Source organism: Uranotaenia lowii, chromosome 3, assembly GCF_029784155.1.
Source record: "Uranotaenia lowii strain MFRU-FL chromosome 3, ASM2978415v1, whole genome shotgun sequence".
NCBI lineage: Eukaryota > Metazoa > Arthropoda > Insecta > Diptera > Culicidae > Uranotaenia > Uranotaenia lowii.
The window spans coordinates 129,103,336-129,125,900 of NC_073693.1; the positions used below are offsets into that span (position 1 = coordinate 129,103,336).

The following is a 22,565-nucleotide window of genomic DNA, read 5'->3' on the forward strand; positions in this document are numbered from 1 at the left end:
ATCTGAAATCTAAATCTGAAATCTGAATCTTAAATCTGAATCTGAATCTGAAATCTGAATCTGAAATCTGGATCTGTAATCTGAATCTGAAATCTGAATCTGAAATCTGAATCTGAAATCTGATTCTGAAATCTGAATTCTGAATCTGAATTCTGAATCTGAATTCTGAATCTGAAATCTGAAACTGAAATCTGAATCTGAAATCTGACTCGGAATCTGAAATCAGAATCTGAATTCTGAATATTAAAAGTGATTCTGAAATCTGAATCTGAAATCAGAAATCTGAAATCTGAATCTGAAATCTGAATCTGTAATCTGAAATCTGAATCTGAATCTGAAATCTGAATCTGAAATCTGAATCTGAAATCTGAATCTGAAACCTGAATCTGAAATATGAATCTGAAATCTGAATCTGCAATCTGAATCTGAAATCTGAATCTGAAACCTGAATCTGAAAACTGAAATCTGAATCTGAAATCTGAATCTGAAATCTGAATCTGAAATCTGAATCTGAAATCTGAATCTGAAATCTGAATCTGAAATCTGAATCTGAAATCTGAATCTGAAATCTGAATCTGAAATCTGAATCTGAAATCTGAATCTGAAATCTGAATCTGAAATCTGAATCTGAAATCTGAATCTGAAATCTGAATCTGAAATCTGAATCTGAAATCTGAATCTGAAATCTGAATCTGAAATCTGAATCTGAAATTGAAATCTGAATCTGAAATTGAAATCTGAATCTGAAATCTGAATCTAAAATCTGAATCTGATATCTGAATCTTTTTGTTTTGTTTCGATTATAGTCGTTTTACCATCTTGATGGCATTCGCGACTTTATCAACGTTGCAGTTGGTGGATCGTTATTGAAAAACTTATCCGATATAACTGTGTTCGATGTTTACTCTTGGTCTCGAACTCGCGGACATCGGCTCAGAAGACAACAAACTTGCCAACTGAGCTATATCACAAGCCCCCGAAATCTGAAATCTGAATCTGGAATCTGAAATCTGAATCTGAAATATGAATCTGAAATCTAAATCTGAATCTTAATCTGAAATCTGAATGTGAAATCTGATTCTGAAATTTGAATATGAAATCTGAATCTGAATATGAAATCTGAATCTGAATATGAAATCTGAATTTGAAATCTGAACCTGAATCTGGAATGGATATCTAGAGATCTAAAGTATTAATCTGAGATTTGATCCTCAAAACGAAGTCTGAAATCTTCTTAAAACTGAATCAGAAATATCAAAATTTCCATATGAAATCGGATATCTACTTAAATTGGAAATTTACCATCTAATCCTTGGGGTTCTGGATCATAAGTCTAAGTTTTTAGTCTGAAATTCCAAGTTCAAACTGAAAATCTACAAAAAAAAAAAACACGCGCCAGTGATAAATAAACATTTAAGCAGTAATGACATTAACTATCATTAAAATTGACAGTCAGATGACTGATATGAATAAATATAATTTTCAATAGTCGTAACTTTGAAACCCTTTTTTGTTTCTTTATTGGAATTGGACCTACTTAGGTCATTCTTCCTCGTTGTAACAATTGAAACCCGTTTATGTGGCTTGCATAATTCCTACCTTAGACATTTTGTTACCGTGTTATGATGTGTTTTATGATATTTTTTGTAAAGGGTTTACAGCCTCTTCAGGGCGCAAAACGCTAGGATGAGCACGTTGCGCCATTTGAGTTTATTGCTTTTCTCTCCATTTTATTGGTTGTTGGTGCTGCAAATTATCTCAACGTTGTTTGCGATGAACAAAATTATTGGTAGCATAATGATAAAAAATATTGTAACAAAATTAACCAAAGTTGTTGACCTGAAGAAAGCAAAGAAAATATAATACTAAAAAAATAATAATAAATTTGTTGTTTTAAGAGACTTTTACCGTATTTGTTTATGCCGAGTGTTGCACTAGTGTTGCACTGGTGCACCACTAGGTGCTGTCAAAGTGTTTGTTTATTCGGACAGTGTTGCACTAGATTTGACCTGGTGTTGCACTGCCATCGGGTGGTGTTGCCCCGAAAATTTTGTCAGTGTTGCGAGAGAGCGTGTGAGTCAGCGAGGTAGCAATACACTGGCGACGATTTTTGTTTGTTTTTATCGGGAACGGTGGGTCACTCCACGAGTGGAGAAAACAAATACAGTATTTGTCGATGCTACCTTCAATCATATGGGTTTATAACTTATACCGTATGTGTTTTCACCACCCGAAAGTGTTGCACCTTCCAGGCTGAAAACGAGCATGAATCGAGTGTTGCACCCACCTTTGTTGGTGTACGTGAAATCGACAGTGTCAACAGAAAACATCAAGCTGTCAAAAATCCATTACAGCTGGTATTTGTTTTCGTTTCGATCTGTTCAAAACATAACAGTCCAATAAACCACAAGACTTGGCAATATGGAACGATAGGTCCGAGCCAAAAGAGAGAAGAGAAAAAAAAAATGTTTTCGTTTGACTTCGAAAATTGAAATGAAATTTACTTTAGTTGATCATTATCTTTCAAATAATATGAAAATTTTAGCATGAATTTATATACTATGTTGAATTGTGAAGATTTCAGATTTATTTTGCTTGGTAGATTCGCCTCTGGCTCTGATGATAACTGCAATACCGGCTGATTCTGGGTGGTCTATGTTTACTGCTGCTAGACTGCAGTTACCCCAGCTTGAAGGTTCCGGTATTTTGAACGTTTATTCCTCGCAAATACCTCGAGTACCTATTTTCGTTTTCAGATGACAAAAGAAAATTCTTGGAAGTCAAATTGACGAACTCAGATCGCGGAAATCGGGGGAGAAAATTTTGCTAACAGACCGAAACGAACGAAATTCAAGCTCCCAATGCGGGTGTAGTCTCGAACTACCGTTTTTGAAGGGCAACGGGTGGGAATCCGGGACTTGGCGCAACCGAGCATCGTCACCCTAAGGCACAGCTCGAAGCAGAGTAGCTTCGATGCAGCTGAACGCTTCTTGCTGTGGAGACCAACTTATAGGACCCTCCCGAACAAGAAAACTTTTCGGTTTGGGCGATTCCACCAGATCTTTGGGTTGGCCTTTTTGCACTCGGATTTGCTGCTCTTTTTCGGCATCGCCTGGAACCGATTGCAGCAAACCTTCTGGGCACATTTCTTCTTGGGAGCGTTGTTTGCTTTGAAACGTGCCATCCAGGTGCCATCCGCCTTTGTTGGAAACGGCACTGGTATTGAATCCGGAACAAGTTTCCGTTCTTCGGGATAATAAAGAGAAAAAAACAGCTCGAACGCAATTTTGCGGTATAGAAATAAACCAACCAGCTGATATTTGTTTACATCGGGAAGCACGTGCTGTCAAAATTCATGATGGTATTGGTGAGAGCGCAAGCAACACCGAATATTTTCAGAGTGTTCCACCGTCCACTTTATGGTGCACTACCAGTGGACTACTCATCCTGAAAACGAGCATGAAAACAGCAAAAAGTGCACTACCGGTAGTGCCCCGGTGCACCACCACACGAAAACGAATTCTCTATTAAAAACGAAAATGCCTACGAATATCAAAAGAGAATTGGGTTTCTTCTTCGTACATTTGGGACACGTTGGATGCTTAAAATCCGCGTTATCAGTACTGGCAAGCGTGGGTGGTTCGTCGCTTCCTTAATCAGCACTCATCGCAGCTTGTAAATATTTGAATATTCACTTACCGTTCCTTGCCTCCCAAGAATCAGCCCGAAGCTAACACTATCACTGGTTATTCGTACATGGTTTCACAATTTCGAATTATAAATAGTAAAAAACTACGAACGCGTCGAAAATTTTCACAAAACCGTGTTTACATCAACGACAAAACAGCTGATATGACCCCTTTTGTTGTACCCTGTGTTGTTTACCAACAAACACAGATTCAAATCAACTGTGGCTTCCGGGTGGTGGCGGAAAGAAGCGGGGAACCAAAAATAAACATGTGCTGTACATTTTTTTAGGTTTTATTCGTGAATCCGTGCTTGATTAAATTAAAAAATTGTAGAAAGTTGTTGTCGAAAAAGTTTAAAGAGCCTATGGATAACACCGCTGAACCTTCCTTGGCCAAGGAAGCCGTGCTTCAGGAAAGTTGCCGCCTGCCCGAAGGTACCCCGCAAGTGAAAGGCTATGATTGGAATTCGGGCAGAGATTACGAGGCCTTGTTTCAGTCCTATCTTCACTCCGGATTTCAGGCCACAAATCTGGGATTGGCCATTAAAGAGGTCCAGAAAATGGTGAGTTTACGTTCCTTAGTTTCTAATTATAGCTTTCATTTAAATGGTTTTACTTTAAATGTCTGTTAACCAATAACGGTACTTTTTCTATGGTTTTCAAAGATATCCTGAAGATAATGATTTCCTAGTCAAACGATATTTTTAAGAGTTCAAAGAGTTTAAACTGTCTATCAAGATTTTTTTTTTATCAGAGCTATAATAAGTTTAGCTAAGTTTATTAAACTTAATTTCAATTTTAGATAGACTGTCGGGCACTTCAAATCCCAGAGGACAAACTAGACAGCTATGAAGAGGACGAATTCATCAAACGAAAATCGAACTGTACCATCTTTCTGGGCTACACGTCCAACATGGTCTCCTCCGGAGTTCGCGAAACGATTCGCTTCCTGGTCCAGCACAAGTTGGTAGATTGCATTGTAACAACGGCCGGAGGCGTAGAAGAGGACCTAATCAAATGCCTCGCCCCTACTTTTGTCGGTTCCTTTGAACTGGAAGGCAAGCGTTTGAGGGAACAAGGTATCAATCGGATTGGAAATTTACTTGTGCCCAATGAAAATTATTGCAAATTTGAAAATTGGGTAATTCCGATATTGGATGAAATGTTAGAGGAACAAAAAAGTAAAGGATCATTGTGGACTCCATCTAAGGTCATTCAAAGGCTCGGCGAGCGGATTAACGATGAATCTTCGATTTACTATTGGGCCGCCAAGAATCGGATACCGGTTTTCAGTCCTGCCCTTACCGATGGTAGTTTGGGAGATATGATGTACTTCCACTCGTTCCGGAACCCGGGCTTGGTTTTAGACATCATATCCGATTTGAGGAGATTGAATACGATGGCAGTGAAGGCCGTGAACTCTGGAGTTATAATAGTTGGGGGTGGAGTCATCAAGCATCATATCTGCAATGCCAATCTGATGAGAAATGGAGCAGATTTTTCGGTGTTCATCAACACTGCCTCCGAATTCGATGGTAGCGATAGTGGCGCCAGGCCGGACGAAGCCGTTTCCTGGGGTAAAATTAAGAAAGACGCTACACCGGTTAAAGTCTACGCAGAAGCTAGTCTTGTGTTTCCTATCCTGGTGGGAGAAACCTTTGTTAAAAACCATTTTAAAAAATAAACTTAACTATAATGTTTAATTACGAATGTTAATATTGGGTATTTTTTGTTGGAATATCTTTAACACTAATTGTAAGTAATTGAAAATGGTCTTGCTTTAGGGCACATGTGAACTCTTAGTTGAATAAGTTATTTATGAATGTGGTTCAAATTATTTTCCCCCTCATCTTCAATAAATACTATACGTTACTTCTAAGTTTGAATCTTGGGACGGTCATCAAGCGTGCTAGTGAATATAAAAAAAAATTGATTTTACGAAGATTTTTGACCACTGCCTGTAATGGGTTAATTTTGCCACAGTTGATCAGAAAACAAAAACATCACAAATCTACCTGCTTTTTATCAACTTTGTAAGTGGTGTTTTTCTTCAGTGCATTATGATCGTCATCATATCCGCAGTGAGGTCAGATATCGAGCTTAGGTCAAAACAAAGTCAAAAAGTCTATGAAAATTTGCATATTCATTTTCCTTAATTTTTTTTTTTATTTTTTCAGACCACCGAAAAAGTTATATGTAAAGTGAAATTTCGCAAAATTTTTCCCGAAGATCACACCTATAATTTTAGTAGACTGATTGATTGATTTAAACATTTTTTACTGATTGCCATAATCAGACAGAAGTCGATTTGCGGACAGAAATGATTTTTGAGAAACTGGCAACACTACCAATCACTTGTAAACAAATCGCGGTCTCGGTTGGATAATTTCGAGGAAATTAGAAAGTTTCTAAAAAATCTGGTGAAATTAGTGAAATATTCGTGGTATTTCCGGAAGTAAGTTGTTCCCAGCGGTAAGTAGAACATTGATGTTTATGAAATTATTCAAGGTTAGAAAGATTCTAAGCTGTACGAAATTATAAAAAGTAAGAACAAATTTTGCCATCTCACTATCAATCTTTGGGGAAGTTTAACTTGATATTACTGGAATAGGGTTACAAATCTTGTTTTTTTTTTGTTAAATATAATGGTGTTCATGGTTCCATCAATTCTTGCGCAGACAATAATTTTGTGAAATATTGTCTTTACAATATTCTTCAGTAAAAACGCTGTCCATGACTGTCCTTGAAAGCTTTTGAGGCAGCTTGTTTTTGCCAGACTTCGTTACTATTTCTATCTCATTATGGATGCTTATGAAACGTTCAGCATATCATTAGCTTTTCGAATGTTCGAATCGAACGAATTCTGCGCGAATTTATAGTTGAGGGGAATAAATTTTGAGACTACAGTGAGTAGTGTTTCAAGTCTGGGTCTAGTCCACTAATTTTAATATGTGGGCTACTCGCAACTCAATCATCACGAAAATTATAATATGATGTTTTTTTTAATCAGTAAATCACATATTGATCAAAATGATGATTAAAGATTATAAAAAAATACATTTAAATTGATACCAAAAACATTATTGTTATTTTAGTACTATAGAGAAGGTTCTTTAAAATTCAAGGTCTTGCTGAAAATGTAATTTGTGAATGAAGCACCAATAGAAATGAACTCGTTCTTATCAAAGACATTCACTGGAAAAACTTGATGTATAAATTGAGTTCACACAAGGAAGTATTATTTGGCCATAACTTTCCGTAATGATGTTTCTTTAACGAATTGCATTGCAATTTGCAATCGAAAAAAAAATCGTAAGATATTTCGATCAGTTTTGTATGCTTATTTATTTTCCGATAGTCGATTAAGGTTCACATTTCTAGTTTTTTCATTGTTGTTTTCCAAAGTCTAATGCTGATTTTTCTTCTCTTCTCTTGTAGTTAAATTTCATTTCACTTCTCTCCTGCTACAAAATCAACAAAATAAAAACTAGAAATGTGCGCCTGCATATCGATTATCGGGAAGGACAACTCGCCGCTCTACATCGCCACGGCCAATGTGGACAAAGAGATCGAACTGCAGTATCAGGTGCACGCTTCCCTGGATGTGATTGAGGAAAAGTGCGCAGCCAGTCAGAAGCAGAGCGCCGACGGGCGTGAACTTTATCTCGGGCTGTTGAATTCGACCGAAATTTACAAGATCTACGGTTACGTCACCAATACTAAGGTGAAATTCGTGATCGTGATCGATTCCAGTAATACGTCCTTCCGGGAGAATGAAATCCGTAGCATGTTTAGGAATTTGCACACTCAATATACCGATGCGGTATGCAATCCGTTTTACATTCCGGGAGAACCGTTAACTTCCAGCATTTTCGACAAAAATGTTAGGAGCATTATCAATACGAACTAATAAAAAGTATTCTTTTAAAATTAAACTAATTGTGTTTCTTCTGTTTTTTAATGTATTATTTTAGTCCCCTTCCTCCAAATGCGCAAAATGTCCTCCATCCCATCCGAGATACTGTTGCCGGTGGGTTTACTGTCCTCAAGTGTGTTTGCTTTACGGCGTTACAAAATTCGCAAATGGGGTTGGGTAACCAATACCTATCCCTTGAAGGGTAAGCTATTCATAATAACAGGTGCCAACACTGGCCTGGGCTACGAAGCAACCAAATCGCTCACAGCTAGACAAGCTACCACCATAATGGCCTGTCGGAACTTGTCCAAAGCAAATGAAGCCATCAGTAGAATACGACAGGAAACACGAAATGGCGAACTGATACCTATGGAATTAGATCTTTCTTCATTTGATTCGATAAAGAAATTCGCCTCGGAGATAAAAACTAAATACCCGCACTTCGATTGCCTGATTAATAACGCTGGATTAGCCACAGACGAACGCCAGTTCACCAAAGAAGGTTTCGAGATACATTTCGGAGTCAACCATCTGGGCCAGTTTCTTTTAGTGGACCTACTAAAAGAAAACTTGAAACATAACAATTCCCGCGTAGTAGTCGTTTCTTCGAGAATGCACGAAATCGATGCGACCGTAGATATTGAAAACCTTGGCAAATGGGTCAAATACAACAGTCCCCTGAATCGACTGTACAACAACTCCAAGCTGATGAATTTCTATTACGCTCGGGAGCTATACAAGCGCGGCTTCAACGTCCACGTGCTCTGTCCAGGCCTGTGCCACACAGATTTCTTCCGAAACTACGACCCCAAATGGTACCACTACTTGCTGTTTTCACCCATAGTTTGGCTTCTACTGCGATCAGCTGAACAGGTACGCAAAGTTTGCCACGATATAACAAAAAGGAAAACTAATCAGAGAATTTTATCATCAACATTTTCGCCACAGGGTGCTCAAAACATTATCCACTGTGCGACGGATAGTGTAACCAGTGAGCTGCAGAACCCTGTGAATGGATACTTCATTTCCAATGTTCGGGTACGCAAGTCCAAATTTCCTTTCGACGAGGACATCTCCAGGCGGCTGTGGGACGAAAGTGTACGGGCCATCGAGGAAGTGAAGGCGCGAAGCTGATCTGTTGAAAGAGCTGTTCAAATTGTTTATCCGTGAATTATGTTAATTTAGAGTTAGATAAAAAAAAATCAAAGCAGCACTTCTTGGTGATGGGATGGAGGACATGTTGGTATTTGGATGGAAAGGCAACGGGGTCGAAGGTTCTGCATGCTACAATAATGTAATAATAAGTCGATTGTATATTTTTCCACTAACCATGACTAACAAAATGCAATATAAACTAATACAACTTGCTACTATTGTTAAAAAATATTATGCAATCAATGCACATATTAGTATCTAACGACGAAGTTCTGAAAATGGTTCTAGATACTTTTCTCGATACAAGTACATTTTATTGTATCAGAATCAAAAATATTGAAGCTGTTTGAATTTAGATTTCATGTCGATAACGTACTTAAAAAAAACCTTTGTAGAGACTGGTTGATGACCCTTTCCAAAAGTTAGAATGCTCAAATAAAGTTATATTATTTTCTCTTGTCGAATATACATATATTTTATTGAAAATCTGTATTATCAATAAACCTATCAAAAAAACTGTTATTTTCCAAATAGTTGTTTACAATTTTATTTATTTTATGTATGTATGTATGTGTGTATGGTTCTCCCATGGGTAGTAAGGTCCAGTCTATTGGCGTATTTTTTTTTGATTCCGGATTTGGCTCTGAAACCGTCAGAATAGAAAAACGAGTTTCGGGTTTCGAGTTATTCCATACGTAGGTGTGCGTGAGAACGAGCGCAATGTTTACATGCAGCTGTCATTTTGTTCTCCCTTCTGGATTTCTTCATTCAGTTCTTCACATCCGGATTGCCGTTTTTCGTGTCCGGATTGCACTGGACTGCATATAGTACGATTTTCCTTGGCTGAGAGGTTCAAAATCTTGGCAATAATCATTTGCCCGTTCATTATTTCAACTGTTTGTTTTCAGCCAAAAACAGCTGTTTAATGTTTTGACAACAACGTTGAGAGTATTGGTGGACTTCTCGCAAAACTGACTTTCTTCTCAGGGCGACTCCGTCCCTTTTTCGAGCGAACCTAGGTTGCCTCTCGAGCAATAAATGAGCACGATGACAGCAGTTAGAGCGAACCTAGGTTGCCTCTAGTTTGCCTCCAGGAGTAAAAAAATACGGTATATGTCTGTGTGGCTTGTTCTTCGAATTGACTAGGACTTCCACAACCGATGGTTCGTCGAGGAAAGGCCTCCAACTTTCAGAGACCTACAATGGTTGGCAATCCACTCCACTCCCTCTGAAATAATTATTTTACAATATTTAGTTTTACAAAAAAAAAAAGAGAGGAGGGTCTAAAGGAGGTTCTAAAATTCTTATTTCCATACTTTTTTATGACAAACTTGACAAATGTTAAGTTTCTTATGATATCTTTGTTGGTACGAGAAGAATTGGTCCGGAGTTGGTCATTGTCAGAGACCTTTATTATTAGGTGCAATCCATGTCATCAGGGGCGAATATGGTCCTTCGAGCCGGATCATGCCGACGATTTTTTGCGCCCAGCAGTGCTTGACGCTCGCAGCCATGCAATGATAAACTAAGCTCTTTCTGTACAGGGAGATTGGTTCCAAAACAATTTTATTAATGTTACCGAGAAAACAGGAAAAAATGGGAATTGAAAATCGTACCAAGAAAACCGGGAAAAAACAGGAATTAAGATTCAAAACCGGGAAAAATACACACGGAAGTTAAAATTAATTTTTGATTCCAAGATCAGGGATTCAAACCAAAATTTGGGATTCAGAATTGTAAATCAATTTTCTGAGTCAGAATGTGGAAAAAAATTTGGAAGAAGATCATAAGTCTAAAAATTCCAAACTACTCTGATCAACTACCTGTAAATAAAAAAAATCAATTTTTACCGGAACTTAGAGTTCAAAATTGTCCATAAAATGAGATTAAAAATCAAAAAGTCACTTAAAATTTGTTCATGTACCGCATGTCATTGAATTATTTTAAAGAAATCAATCAATCATATGAGAACAAGTAAATTAAAGTTTCATTTTGAACTCAGAACTCTTTGTTGCAAACTTGGAAATTTACGACACTGTCTTCTTGTAACTTCAGAACAACAAACACGGAAACTTTCTGTCATCAAACGAACTGTTTGAGAAAAAGATTCATCAGAGGTTCTGGAACTATTTTTTAAGCAGAGCTTTCGAAATTCATTTTTTTTAAATTCAAATTAGTGGTCTTCATTTATATTTAAAATGGCAAAATTCGTAGCAAAAAAATTGAAGAAATTCAGAAAAAAAATCCTTGTATTTGAATGTTGAAAATAAATAGGTTTGTTTTATTACACAGTGCAACACTTAAATTGGAAATAATTTCACTCGTCGCTAGTTTTGAAACAGGAAATTTCTGATGTTTTGAACATTATCATATTTTTTATATCTATCTATCTATCCTTTGAAGGAAATTTTCTGCTGAAAACGTATGCACATCAGGCAAATTCAGGCAACTATTTGTCAACTTTTGTTCACATTATATTTGATAAAGTGGCTACTGAGATTGAAGTTATTTTTTTTCATAAATTCTTTATCTAAATTTGCAATTTAACTCAACCGCCTATGTCCTACACCTACAATGATTGTTATGGACATTAATCTATTATTGTAGGTGTATTTTGAGTATTAGTATGCCGAAAAATGGTTAAAACATTTATTTTGCGTTTTTCTCGCATTAGTGTTCATGGCACATTAGACCGTTTATCAAATATGGGCAGTGAACACCTTTGTCGAAAACCGTAACTTCGCATCTTATTAGGCTGAAAAGTTATTAGTTGTTCAATAGGGGTATGTCTTTTGGCATTGAAAAACAATCAATTCAACTGACATCATTTCTAATCCCTTGCGAGTTATTGCTTGCGAAGTATTCATGCACTGTTTAGATAGGCAGCAGCAGTGATATCAGTTGAATTGATTGTTTTTGCCAAAAGACATGCCTCTATTCAGCAGCTCATAAATTGTTTGCCTTATAAGATTCGAAGTTACAGTCTGCGACGAAGTTGTTCAGCGAAAAATTACTTTTAAAGAATTTATAAATTGAACCATCAGCCATTTGAACCATTAACCATTTGAACTTGAGGCTTGTTTGCATAAATGGAATATTTGCAAACAAACCTCAAAGTTCAAATTTACTCATGTAAACGTCATGGATGAGTTTTGACCAAAACGAAACATTTAAGACCCCAAGGTTTGAGAATGGCAAAAATGGCCCCAAATGGGCTCAGTCTAGTATTGCATTGACTTTCAATCTGACCCTAAATAGTTATTTGAAATTTACATCTAGTATCCCTTAAAACAAACAAAACTAGAATTAGGATTTATTTTATTTTATTTTTTTACATACACATATTTTAGTTTACCAGTTATTAATAATTGATTTTACTCAAAACTGATGAATTTTAGAATTTACTAGCGCCATACTACTTATACAAGAGGTGATGGACAAAAGGTGACTTCAAAAATCGAATTCGAGATACTAAATCCTAATTCTGACGAATCAGGATTTAGTATCCCAAATACCGGAACATGTATTAAATTCATTTAAGGGCAGACACATTGACGCAGCATCTGTAAATGAATTTGGAAAAAGCATAGCGTTTGCACTTGCCACATAAACGGGGCAAGTGAAAACTTTGTTTTTTTTTTCACAAAAGTATCGTTGCTTTTTACCAACATTTTCAAAATGTTCACTTTCAACGGAAATTGGTTGAGGACTAATTTAGTGATGCAACGAACGATTATTGATAATTTTCGAAGACATACATATTTTTTTAGGACATGTGAAAGTTGAACCATGGTGAAAACCGTTTGCACTTGCCCCGGTGTACCTTATACTAAACTTAAACTTGGCTGAATTCTGTTTCTTATTCAAATGAACTTAAAAAGTAAAACCAATTTAAGTTATTATGAAAGTTTTATAATGATTTGAAAGCGGAATAAGAGAGTGTTTTTGTATGCCCCCATCATGTTTGTTAAATGCCTCTATCTTAAAATAACAAGTTGCAAGGGAATTCAGGGTAAAAACAGCCATAACTCCATTTTACGATGCGTGCTGTGGCTCAATTAGTCTTCGTCAGATTTAGAAAAAACACTCAAGCTAAGTCTCATTTGGTTCTGAATTTTTAAGTCCCTGGGTTGCCAGGTGCCCAGATTTGTCTGTAAAACCAAGACTTTTTACCCTTCGTCCAGATATTGGTCAGACACAGATTTTGCCCAGATTTTTGCTGAGAGTGCCCAGATTTTACAGACTTTCAAAATTGAGTGATGAAATCAATATTCATGTAGCGGATTTGATCTGTAAGTGCCTGATGAGACTGAAATCTCGCTTGTTTTCATAGGTATTGGACAAATCATTTATAAAACTTTTTTTTTTAAATAAGATCGGCATGGTACGTGGTAGGAAACATTGTTTGTTATATAGTTCTCCACTCGAAAATAATCAAAACGAACAACCCCCCCCCCGCTCACACGCATCGCCAAATTTCTTGTTTTATTAGTACCAAATTTGTGTTCTTACTTATGCACAGACATTCCCAGACATTTTTTCAAAAATGCCCAGATTTTTTATCCTCAACACCTGGCATCCCTGGTCCCAACATGCATTTTCTGAAGTATTAAAAAAAGTAGGAGAATAGAGGGGAAAACAGCAAGGATTATTTAAAGAAGGTAGTGCCACGGCAGCCCTGCCGTAGTATTGGTACAGACTGTGGTGTCACAATCATGAAAAATCTGTTAATTTACTAGGAAACTTGCCTTTTTTGTTGATAATTCCGAGAATCTGCTGAAATAGCCTTCATTCTATTCCTGGAAAAAAATTACTCAAAATAGGTCTCATAAGGTTCAAAATTTGTAAGTCCGAAGCTAATTAAGGGGAATCGAGTTTAAAAAAGTCATAACTTCATTTTATGAAGCGTGTGGCAGCTTAAATTGCCTTCATTTGATTCCTTGGGAAAAATCACACAAGATAAGTCCTATTTGGTTCAAAATCAAGTCCGAACATTCCTTTTTCTGAATTAATAGAAAACTGTAGGAGAATTAAGGCCATGACTCCGACGCGTGCGATGGCACAAATAGACTATATTGGATTTCTTAATAAAAATCACACAAATTTGCAGGTCTCATTTAGTTCAAAATTTTCGAATCCGAACAAGCGTTCTTTGAATTAATTGAAAAATATTGGGGAATCAAGGCTAAAATCAGCCAAAATTCTACTTTGCGAAGCGTGCGGTGGCTCAAGCAGTCTTCATTCGATTTCTCGAAAAAAAAACACACATGAGATAAGTCTATTTTTGTTCAAAAGTTTTTTGTCCAAATCAGTGTTTTTCTGGATTGATTACAAAATATAGGGGTGTAAGGAGTTAAAAAGGCACTATTTTTCCGTTCGTAAGCTTGTGTGGCGTCTGAAACTTTGTCCAATCGATTTTTTGGAAATTTTCGCCAAAGGAAAATATATTTTCATAGATTTGGTTCGTGTAGAAGGGTTCGCGGTTTCTACACTTCTTTCTCCATTGTGCATTGTTTGAAATCCTTTAATTTGAATATATAATTAACGTTCCACATTCCTTCCAAAAAAAGTTTACATGTTTTTCAAATAGAGGTTCACCTATTTTCTAAAGTATGTTGTAAAATTTAAAAATCCGGAGCTGATTGAAAAAATACTTATTACGTATTTGAATTCAAGGCTCCTATGTAAAGTAACATTAGCTTTTAAATTGGCGGCACCTTGAAAAAAATTTTGTGCAATGATACAGTATGCAATTTTGTTGCATACAAGCCATGGTGAAATGAAATTTATCCAAATTTATTTGTTTTTCGTATTATTTTTTTCTAATCCCCCCTCCCCTCCCTCGCGATGTTCCAAAACCAAGTGACAAAAGAAGGATTTAAAATTTGTTTCGGCCTTATCGGATTCAACTAGGGAACAGCTTTTTTGGGGTCTATTAAGGGGGGAGTAGGGTCTAACGGGTAAAAAAAACACAATTTTCACGAATTTTTTTTAGAGCTATCGTTCAAACAAATGTATTCAAATTTTTTGCATTATACAAAGCATTGTGAAAAGAACATTTAGTAATTTTTTCGTAGAAAAATATTTAAAAATGAGCCGGTGACGGAGCACTTTCGAGGATGCCTTTGAGAAAACAGGATTTGCGGTGGACACTGTATCTCAGCACAGAATCATCCGAAGTCAAAAAATCAGAGCAAAATATTTTTAATAGATGTTTTTCTAGATCTTAACGTTTTTATTTAACTTCAAATTTTTTTTTATAAATTTTTTGTGGCTGTTTGAAGTCAAAACTACGATTTTTCAATAAAAAATCTGCCATTTTTTATCTGTAAAATCTCCCCAAAGTAAAAAAAATAAAAAGAAAATCGTTGGGGTTGTGGATTTTATATGTAGAAAATATGTTCCAAATTTGAAAAGAATCGGATAAGTACACCCAAAATTCAGCCTCTGTGCCAATGGCGTGTAGTCAATTTCATAGCATCATTGGTACAAGAAGATAACGCGACCGGCACTGATTCGATTTGCGCCCACCGGCATTAAACTCCCAGCGCAACCGAATTGCGTATGTCTGAATGAAACAAAATAAAAACGTTTTCGCGTCCCTCCCCATCGCATCACAAGCCGAAGAAGGATGGAAATAAATACCGGCCAACACCAGGCAGCCAGCGAACCGAGCACTGTGCGTGTGAATGTAGCAAAAGCAACAACAAAAACATCCTTCTAATTCAATCGACCGGCAAACACGGCTAAGCTGTGCGTGTGTATGTAGCAAAAGCAACAACAAACACATTCCTTCAATTCACCGGCAAACAACACCGGCCAAGCTGCCCGGCTTTAGCAGCTGTGTATATGTAGCGTGTGTATGTAATAGCAGGCGGTAAGCAAACACAGTTCTCATTCAATGGGTTTCCCGTTTCCTTCACTCCCGTTCCCTTTCCCGTTTCCATAACAAAACAAGCTGCCCGGCTTTGGCAGCTGTGTATATGTAGCGTGTGTATGTTATAGCAGGCAGTAAGCAAAGCACAGTTCTCATTCAATGGGTTTCCCGTTCCTTCACTCCCGTTCCCTTTCCCGTTTCCATCGCAAGACAAAGGAATGCATTGAAAGGAGGCCAAACGCCGGGAAGCCGCCGTTGTACGTTTTTTTGTGATTGATCGGTAACAGAAAGCCTATGACAAATATACCTCGTCCTGCATGAAGCTAGAATAGTACACTGGTTAGGATGTCGAACTGGCAAGACGATACAATTGGTGATTTGAGTTCGATTCTCACCACAGCGCTGTGATTTAATTTTTATTTTCTTGTTTCTGGGATGAATTATCCAATAGGAAGGAAATCCCATAAAATGTTTTTCTTGTTTCGCTTGAATGTAGTGGTCATCATTTAGGTTGGGAGCCGAGTCCTTATGCCAGTTACGGTTTTTCAAACATACCGTTTTCGGCACAGTGCACATTTCAGCGCATTATCGGCACAGAGATATGCTAAATAGGCATTGGATTTTTGCAACCTCTTCTATGGGTGTAGTTTTCAAATGACGATGTCCACGGACTTTAAAAATGTGCTTTCGAGAAAAACGCGTTTGAAGTTTCTGCTCTTGTCCCCCCCCCCCGTCATGTCAGGTTTAAGCGATTCACATACATTTTCATCAAATGTGGTTCACCGCATTGGATCGCATTCACCGCATCGCATCGCATCGTATTCACTATGTCATCGGCCTAAGAAATGATATTTGTAAAAAATTGAGGTATCAAATTCAAAATAAGGGGCCGGCTAAAGGGGTCGTCTATATAAAGTTTTCAATATCTTAATCATCTAGCCGTTTTTATACATCGGATAGGGTTGAAGATTGGCACAAAGGAGTTATTTGGCACAAACAATTGAATTAACTTATCCAAATTAAAGTCAGGGGTCGGCCTAAGGGGTCGTCCATATTAACTATTCATTGTTTTTGCGATATTGTCGTTATTATACATCGGATTCGAATGAAAATTGGTACACGAGAGTTTTGAGGGACTATCAATCGATTTCAGGTATTGAATTCAGCGTAAGGGGCCGGCAATGGGGTCGTCCATATTAACCTTACAATATTTTTGAAATTGGAATGGAAATTTGCACACGGTAGTTTTCAGAGACGGACAATCGTCTTCAGATATCAATGATTGTATAAGAGGCCACCAAAAGGAGTTTAACTTATGGCAATAATTGTGTTGTTATGCGACGATCGACTCGAAATTTTTACACGGGGTTTTTTTTGGCACGGGCAATCAATTCCAGATTTCAAATGAAGTAGCAGACGACAGAAGAGGTGTTCGTCAAATATTTTTGCAATTATAACTTTACAATTAATTCGGAAATGCATCTGGAAAATATTTGGCTATTGACTTTCATACAAACTGTTCATGACATATTCCAAGTTGAAAGCGAAACGGAGTTCGTATGGGATCAGCTAGTGGTTTATTAATTGTAAACTTTTTGCAAATTTTTCTACAGTTTTTTTTAGCAAAGTTAGATAAAAATAACCACTACTAAAATGTTGAATAAAGTTATTGAAAAAAACCTTAGCCGGAGTCTCAAAATCATGAAAAGCTCAAAAATTTACAAGTTTTCGGTAATTTCTTTGCCATTTTAGAATTTTTGAACCAAAAGATGAAGTTCATATGACTCTGTATGCTCAAAAATATGTGTATTTTATCTAGATTCACAAGTTTGCTGAAGACTCGAATAAATTTTTTTATTTAATATTTTAGAAATTTTGACTTAAATCATTCTTTTTTTAAAATTTCTTGAACAAGATGTCATTTTTTCCGGTTGATTTATTATCATACTCTGGATCTAGCTCATCCAATTACTGAAATATGAAGTACCGACCTGTTTTTCCATAAACTCCCAAAAATAAAACTATTTTTGTTATGTTCAAATGTTCGTATTTTGATCAAATTTGTGAATTTGAAAAGGGTAAACTAAATGAAACACAAAATTTTTAACAATTGGTTTTTCGTAATTATTCGTAAATAGAGGAAGTAAAACAATGGATGAGCAAACAGATGCACATAATTTTATCCAGCGAATTAAACCAAAAAACTGTCAAAATCGTCCATTTTTTTAATTAATTCCGTTAATTCAACTTTTTTCATATAAGCTATTTTGAATTTTTTAAACATTTTTCGTTTACTTGTGGAACTATGTTTAAAATGATAAGCAGGACATTTAAAAGTATAAACAATAAATAAAACAACAGAAATATTACAAACCGAAACTAGAGTCTAAAATATTATTAAAAAAAATCTCACAAATCAGCGGATGAGAATACATTTGGTAAAAGTTTTTATAAATAATTAATTTTTATTAATAAAATCTTATTTATTGAGTTAGTATATCGTGGATAGTTTATTATGTTGTCAAACTTTCTTCGAATAAAATGTAGATAAAACTAGAGAAGAATTATTTGAAAACAAACGGATTTACAGTTTTTATTTTAATGAAATGACAAAAACAGAGCAAAAATCATATTATTATTATTATTTATTTATTTAATTTGGGACATTTTACCAACTTACAAAGTCATATGAAATTCATCTATTGGTTCAAAAATTCTAAAATGTTAAAGAAATAACCAAAAACATATAAGTTTTAAAGTTGTTTTGTAATTTTGAGACCCCAAATGAAGTTTTTTTTAAATAAGTTTATTCTAAATTTTAGAGGTGGTAGTAGTTATTAGTAGGGGAAAGGTTTCCTAAATGGGCCTATCGGGTTAAATGACCCTACGGCTGTTTGATGAAATGGCTGACAAAACAGCTTATCTAACCAGTGGATTTTGAGGGTGATACGCTTAGAACATAGAACAAGAAAGAATTTTATGAATTAACAAACTCAAAAAAATTTAAAAAATCATACAAGGTTTAGATACATTTTGATGTAATATTTCGACTTTTAAAAATTATACGGATGGTTTTTGTTTATTACTCGAATGAACTTAAGAAATTAAACATATTTCAGCTTTTGTGGAGGTTTAATAATGATTATATAGTGGAATAATAGAGTGTTTTTGTATGCCCCCATCATGTTTGTAAAATGCCTCCATCCTAAAATCACAGGTTGAATAGAATAGATAAATGATTTTTATCGTTGAACCTTCAAATCTAAGCTCTGAACAACATCTTAAGAGAGAATTGAAGAGCTAAAAACAGATTTGATGAAGTTTTTCTCATGGCTGAACTGCCTCCATAGTATGGCAACCCTAACTTTTGTTTTATTCCATAAAATTATAATATACATAGATTTTTATAAAACTTCAGCTTTGTAGTACGGAAATTATTACTTACTAGCAGTTTCAATGAAATTATACGGAAATATTGCCCAAAAAACAAAACTTTTGTTCAAAACATAAATAGGCGCAATTAGCCCGCACGGTTTAAGGTTCGGCATTTTAGACAACACTTATAATAAAATCGATTTCTTGGAAACAGAAGAAAATTTTAACATAAAAATTACTCCAATGTATAGAAAACAGATGCGTGCACTTGTGTATATAGTTTTTGTACACATATTCGATGTGATATTTGATTAAATCAGTGTTCTGCTTAATAGGCGCATATAGCCCGCTCCTCCCCTACTCTTTGCTTTAAACTTTGCTGAAGAAACTGTAGGACAATTTTAGGAAATATTTTATTTCCTAAACATTAAAAATGAAAAATTTTGTTCAAAAATTGCAAAGAAGCAGAAAGTTATTTTTTGATGAGATTGAAAAAAATCCTCTTGAGGGATTAGATATTTGTTTTCTTGTGTATTTCAATATTAGCAAATAGCGAGATCCACCAAATGACCTCGAACATTTATCAAAGTGTTATGATATTGGGGATAAAATACGAGAATTCTCGTTTTCTTGATTACCGCGAGTGTGCTCCACTTGGAAGCATTTAACTCGATAGCTAAAAATCCAATAAATGAAACTATATTCTACAAAATTAAACAACACTTTAGGAAACTCAAAGAAACTAAGTTTAAAAAGTTTGGTTCAGTGGTTTCTGAGATACAACATGCCAAATTTCGGCATTTTTTTTTTTAAATAATTCAAGTAATTGTTAATTACACTTTTTTATATTAGCTATTTTGTATTTTTTTTTGAAAACATTTTTCGTTTATTTGTGAAACTATGTTTAAAATGATAAGCAGGACATTTAAAAGTATAAACAATAAATAAAACAACACTGTTGTTTTTGCTTTTTTTTGCTCGAAAAAACAAGGCCAAAAAATTCACATTTTTCCGTGTTGATAAGAGATTGGAGTTAGGGCGCTGTATCCAAATACGCAACTTGTTTCCCGTACCGTCTCTACACAGTAAACGAAAATTACCGAGTTCGGTATTTTTTTTACCGAAATCCTAACATGTGTAAATCGTTAAACTGTTCGGTAATTTTTTCGGTAAAAAATAAACGAAATTCGGTAAATCGATTCTTCATTTACCGATTTTCGTTTATTTTTTACCGAAAAAATTACCGAACAGTTTAACGATTTACACATGTTAGGATTTCGGTAAAAAAAATTACCGAACTCGATAATTTTCGTTTACTGTGTAGTTTTTGATAATCTTGACTTTTGAAAAAAGGTAAAAATCCATCTAAAATCTTTGGGCAAAACTTTAGTACATGACTGGATTCGAATGTTTGAGATCGATGATCAACTTTTTCGAAGACCGCAAGTAGTTTTAACTTCTAAGAAAGAAGTTATCGAGGTTTTTTTAGCTCATTCATCAAAGTCCAGTAAAATATGAGAATTTTCAGGATATTCAGACGTATTTTTTAATCAAAATAAATTATAGATATTATTTAAATCATAACTCAGATCTATTCGCATTCCTTAACAAATTTGTAATGGAATTAAAATCTTCGATAACAATCCTCATGAAAGTTCTCCATTGATGTCAGTTATAGTTACATTTTACTATTAAAAATTTCTAAAACTTGTAGATTTTTTTGCAAGCATAATTTCTCTGGAACTAGAAAAGCTAAAGTATTTAGATACATTCCACCGTGACGTGAAATCGCTTTTCCGGAATTTTTTGCACTGTTGTCATTCTAGAAGTCAAACAATTCATTTGAAAATGAAAAAAAAATGTAGCAAACGGTCGCAAATTGAATTTCCTTCAAAATTTGGTTATTGTAAAATTTAAGTTGTTTTAGTTGTGATTGATTACTTTTGTGACGTGAATTCACGCTAGAATTAACCATTTTGGACTTTAGTACATACAACTTTGATTTCCTGTTCTCTTTGTGGAAATAGAATATCGGTGTCTTCGAATGAGTTGTGAAGAAAACAATTACCCACAATTTGATGTACGCAGCTTCTCGATTGAACAACAACGAACGAAGTTATGTTTATTTGAAGTTGTGACGTGAATTCACTCAGTTCAAACAGAACAGGGTAGTTGACTGAATTCACGTCACGAATATAAAGTTATACCTGTGGTTATACTGAACCATTCTTTGGAGCCTTCAAATTTTATGCACACTTTCAAAAACGATATTCTGTTGTTCCGACTTTTACAATCATAAATTTTCAGTATCTGAACCTAACTTTTTCCTTATTTTGACTGGCACTTGAATAGCAACATATTGAGGGATCATATGTTAAAATTACTACTGTCTTCGTTTAAAGATTCACCAAAAAAATCAACTAAATTATGCTCGATTTGTAAAAATCCGACCATCTGGAGGGTAAAACAGCTTTCCTAGCATATCTATATATATAAAAAGCAATTTCTGTATGTATGTTTGTTTGTTTGTTTGTTTGTCCTCTATAGACTCAGCCGTCTTAAGAGCTAGAGGTCTGAAATTTGGCATGGATGCTTTTTAGGGCCAGGAATGATGAAAAATGTTTTCAGATTTTCGGATGACCCCTTCTGAAGGGGGTCGTCCATACAGGACAAATATTGTTTTCGCGATATTGAAGTTACTTTTTGTCGGATTGTGTTGAAAATTTGCACATGAGTGTTTTAAAAAACGAGTAATCGATTTCAGGGGTGTAAGGGGTCAGCCAAAGGGGTCGTCCATATAACCTGTTCACTGTTTTTGCGATATTGACGTTATTATACATCGTATTCAGATGCAAATTGGTACACGATAGTTTTGAGTGACGTGCAATCGATTTGAAGTATCAAATTCAGTGTAAGGGGCCGGAAAAAGCGGTCGTCCATATTAACTTTTCAGTATCTTAGTGATATTGACGTTTTTATACACCGGATTGGGATGAAAATTCACACATAGGAGTTATTAGGGACAAACAATTGATTCCACTTATCCAAATTAAAGTCAGGGGTCGGCCAAAGGGGTCGTCCATATTAACTATTCACTGTTAATGCGATATTGTCGTCATTATACTTTGAATGCAGGTGAAAATTGGTACACAAGAGTTATGAGGGACGAGCAATCGATTTCAGGTATTGAATTCAGTGCAAGGGGCCGGCAAAAGGGGTCGTCCATATTAACCTTTCAATATTTTTGCAATATCGTCGTTATTATACATCGGATTGGTATGAAAATTTGCACACGGTAGTTTTCAGGGACGGGCAATCGATTTCAGATGTCAAATGTTTTGCCAGGGGTCGACGAAAGGGGTCGTCCACATTAATAATTTTTCACTGTTGTTAGCAATTTTGGCGTTATTATGCAATGGATTGCTTTGAAAATTTGCACACGGCAGTTTTGAGGGAAGGAAAATCGATTTCAAATATGAAAGATTGTAAAAGAGGCCACCGAAAGGGGTTTAACTATCTGGTAATAGATGCGTTATTCACGGTCAATTTATTCC

At 35.6% G+C, this 22,565-nt stretch overlaps 3 protein-coding genes across 8 annotated transcripts in view; 2 read left to right on the forward strand and 1 right to left on the reverse strand.

Moving 5' to 3' along the window:
- The window catches only part of LOC129755534 (UDP-glucose 6-dehydrogenase), a 42,988-nt gene extending 39,131 nt beyond the window's left edge, over window positions 1-3,857 (reverse strand). The window contains exon 1 of the mRNA XM_055752080.1: window positions 3,700-3,857. The gene's annotated coding sequence lies outside the window, so the exon portion shown is untranslated. The remainder of the gene's footprint in view (window positions 1-3,699) is intronic.
- Window positions 3,858-3,909: 52 nt separating this feature from the next.
- On the forward strand, window positions 3,910-5,404 carry LOC129755535 (probable deoxyhypusine synthase). Its single transcript, XM_055752081.1, has 2 exons — window positions 3,910-4,251; window positions 4,491-5,404. The coding sequence occupies exons 1-2, from the start codon at window positions 4,054-4,056 to the stop codon at window positions 5,370-5,372; spliced, it is 1,080 nt and encodes a 359-aa protein (XP_055608056.1). The 5' UTR covers window positions 3,910-4,053; the 3' UTR covers window positions 5,373-5,404.
- Window positions 5,405-5,994: 590 nt separating this feature from the next.
- The window catches only part of LOC129756907 (trafficking protein particle complex subunit 2-like protein), a 31,813-nt gene continuing 15,242 nt past the window's right edge, over window positions 5,995-22,565 (forward strand). Inside the window, exons 1-3 of one of the 6 annotated variants that reach the window (XM_055753958.1) lie at window positions 5,995-6,143; window positions 7,663-8,477; window positions 8,553-9,001. In XM_055753958.1, the coding sequence (XP_055609933.1) occupies window positions 7,677-8,477; window positions 8,553-8,738 (987 nt within the window). In that variant the 5' untranslated portion in view covers window positions 5,995-6,143; window positions 7,663-7,676 and the 3' untranslated portion in view covers window positions 8,739-9,001. Of the gene's footprint in view, window positions 6,161-7,126; window positions 7,624-7,662; window positions 8,478-8,552; window positions 9,002-22,565 lie in introns of those variants that run through there. The other 5 variants (XM_055753957.1, XM_055753962.1, XM_055753963.1 and 2 more) reach the window with 5 other exon arrangements.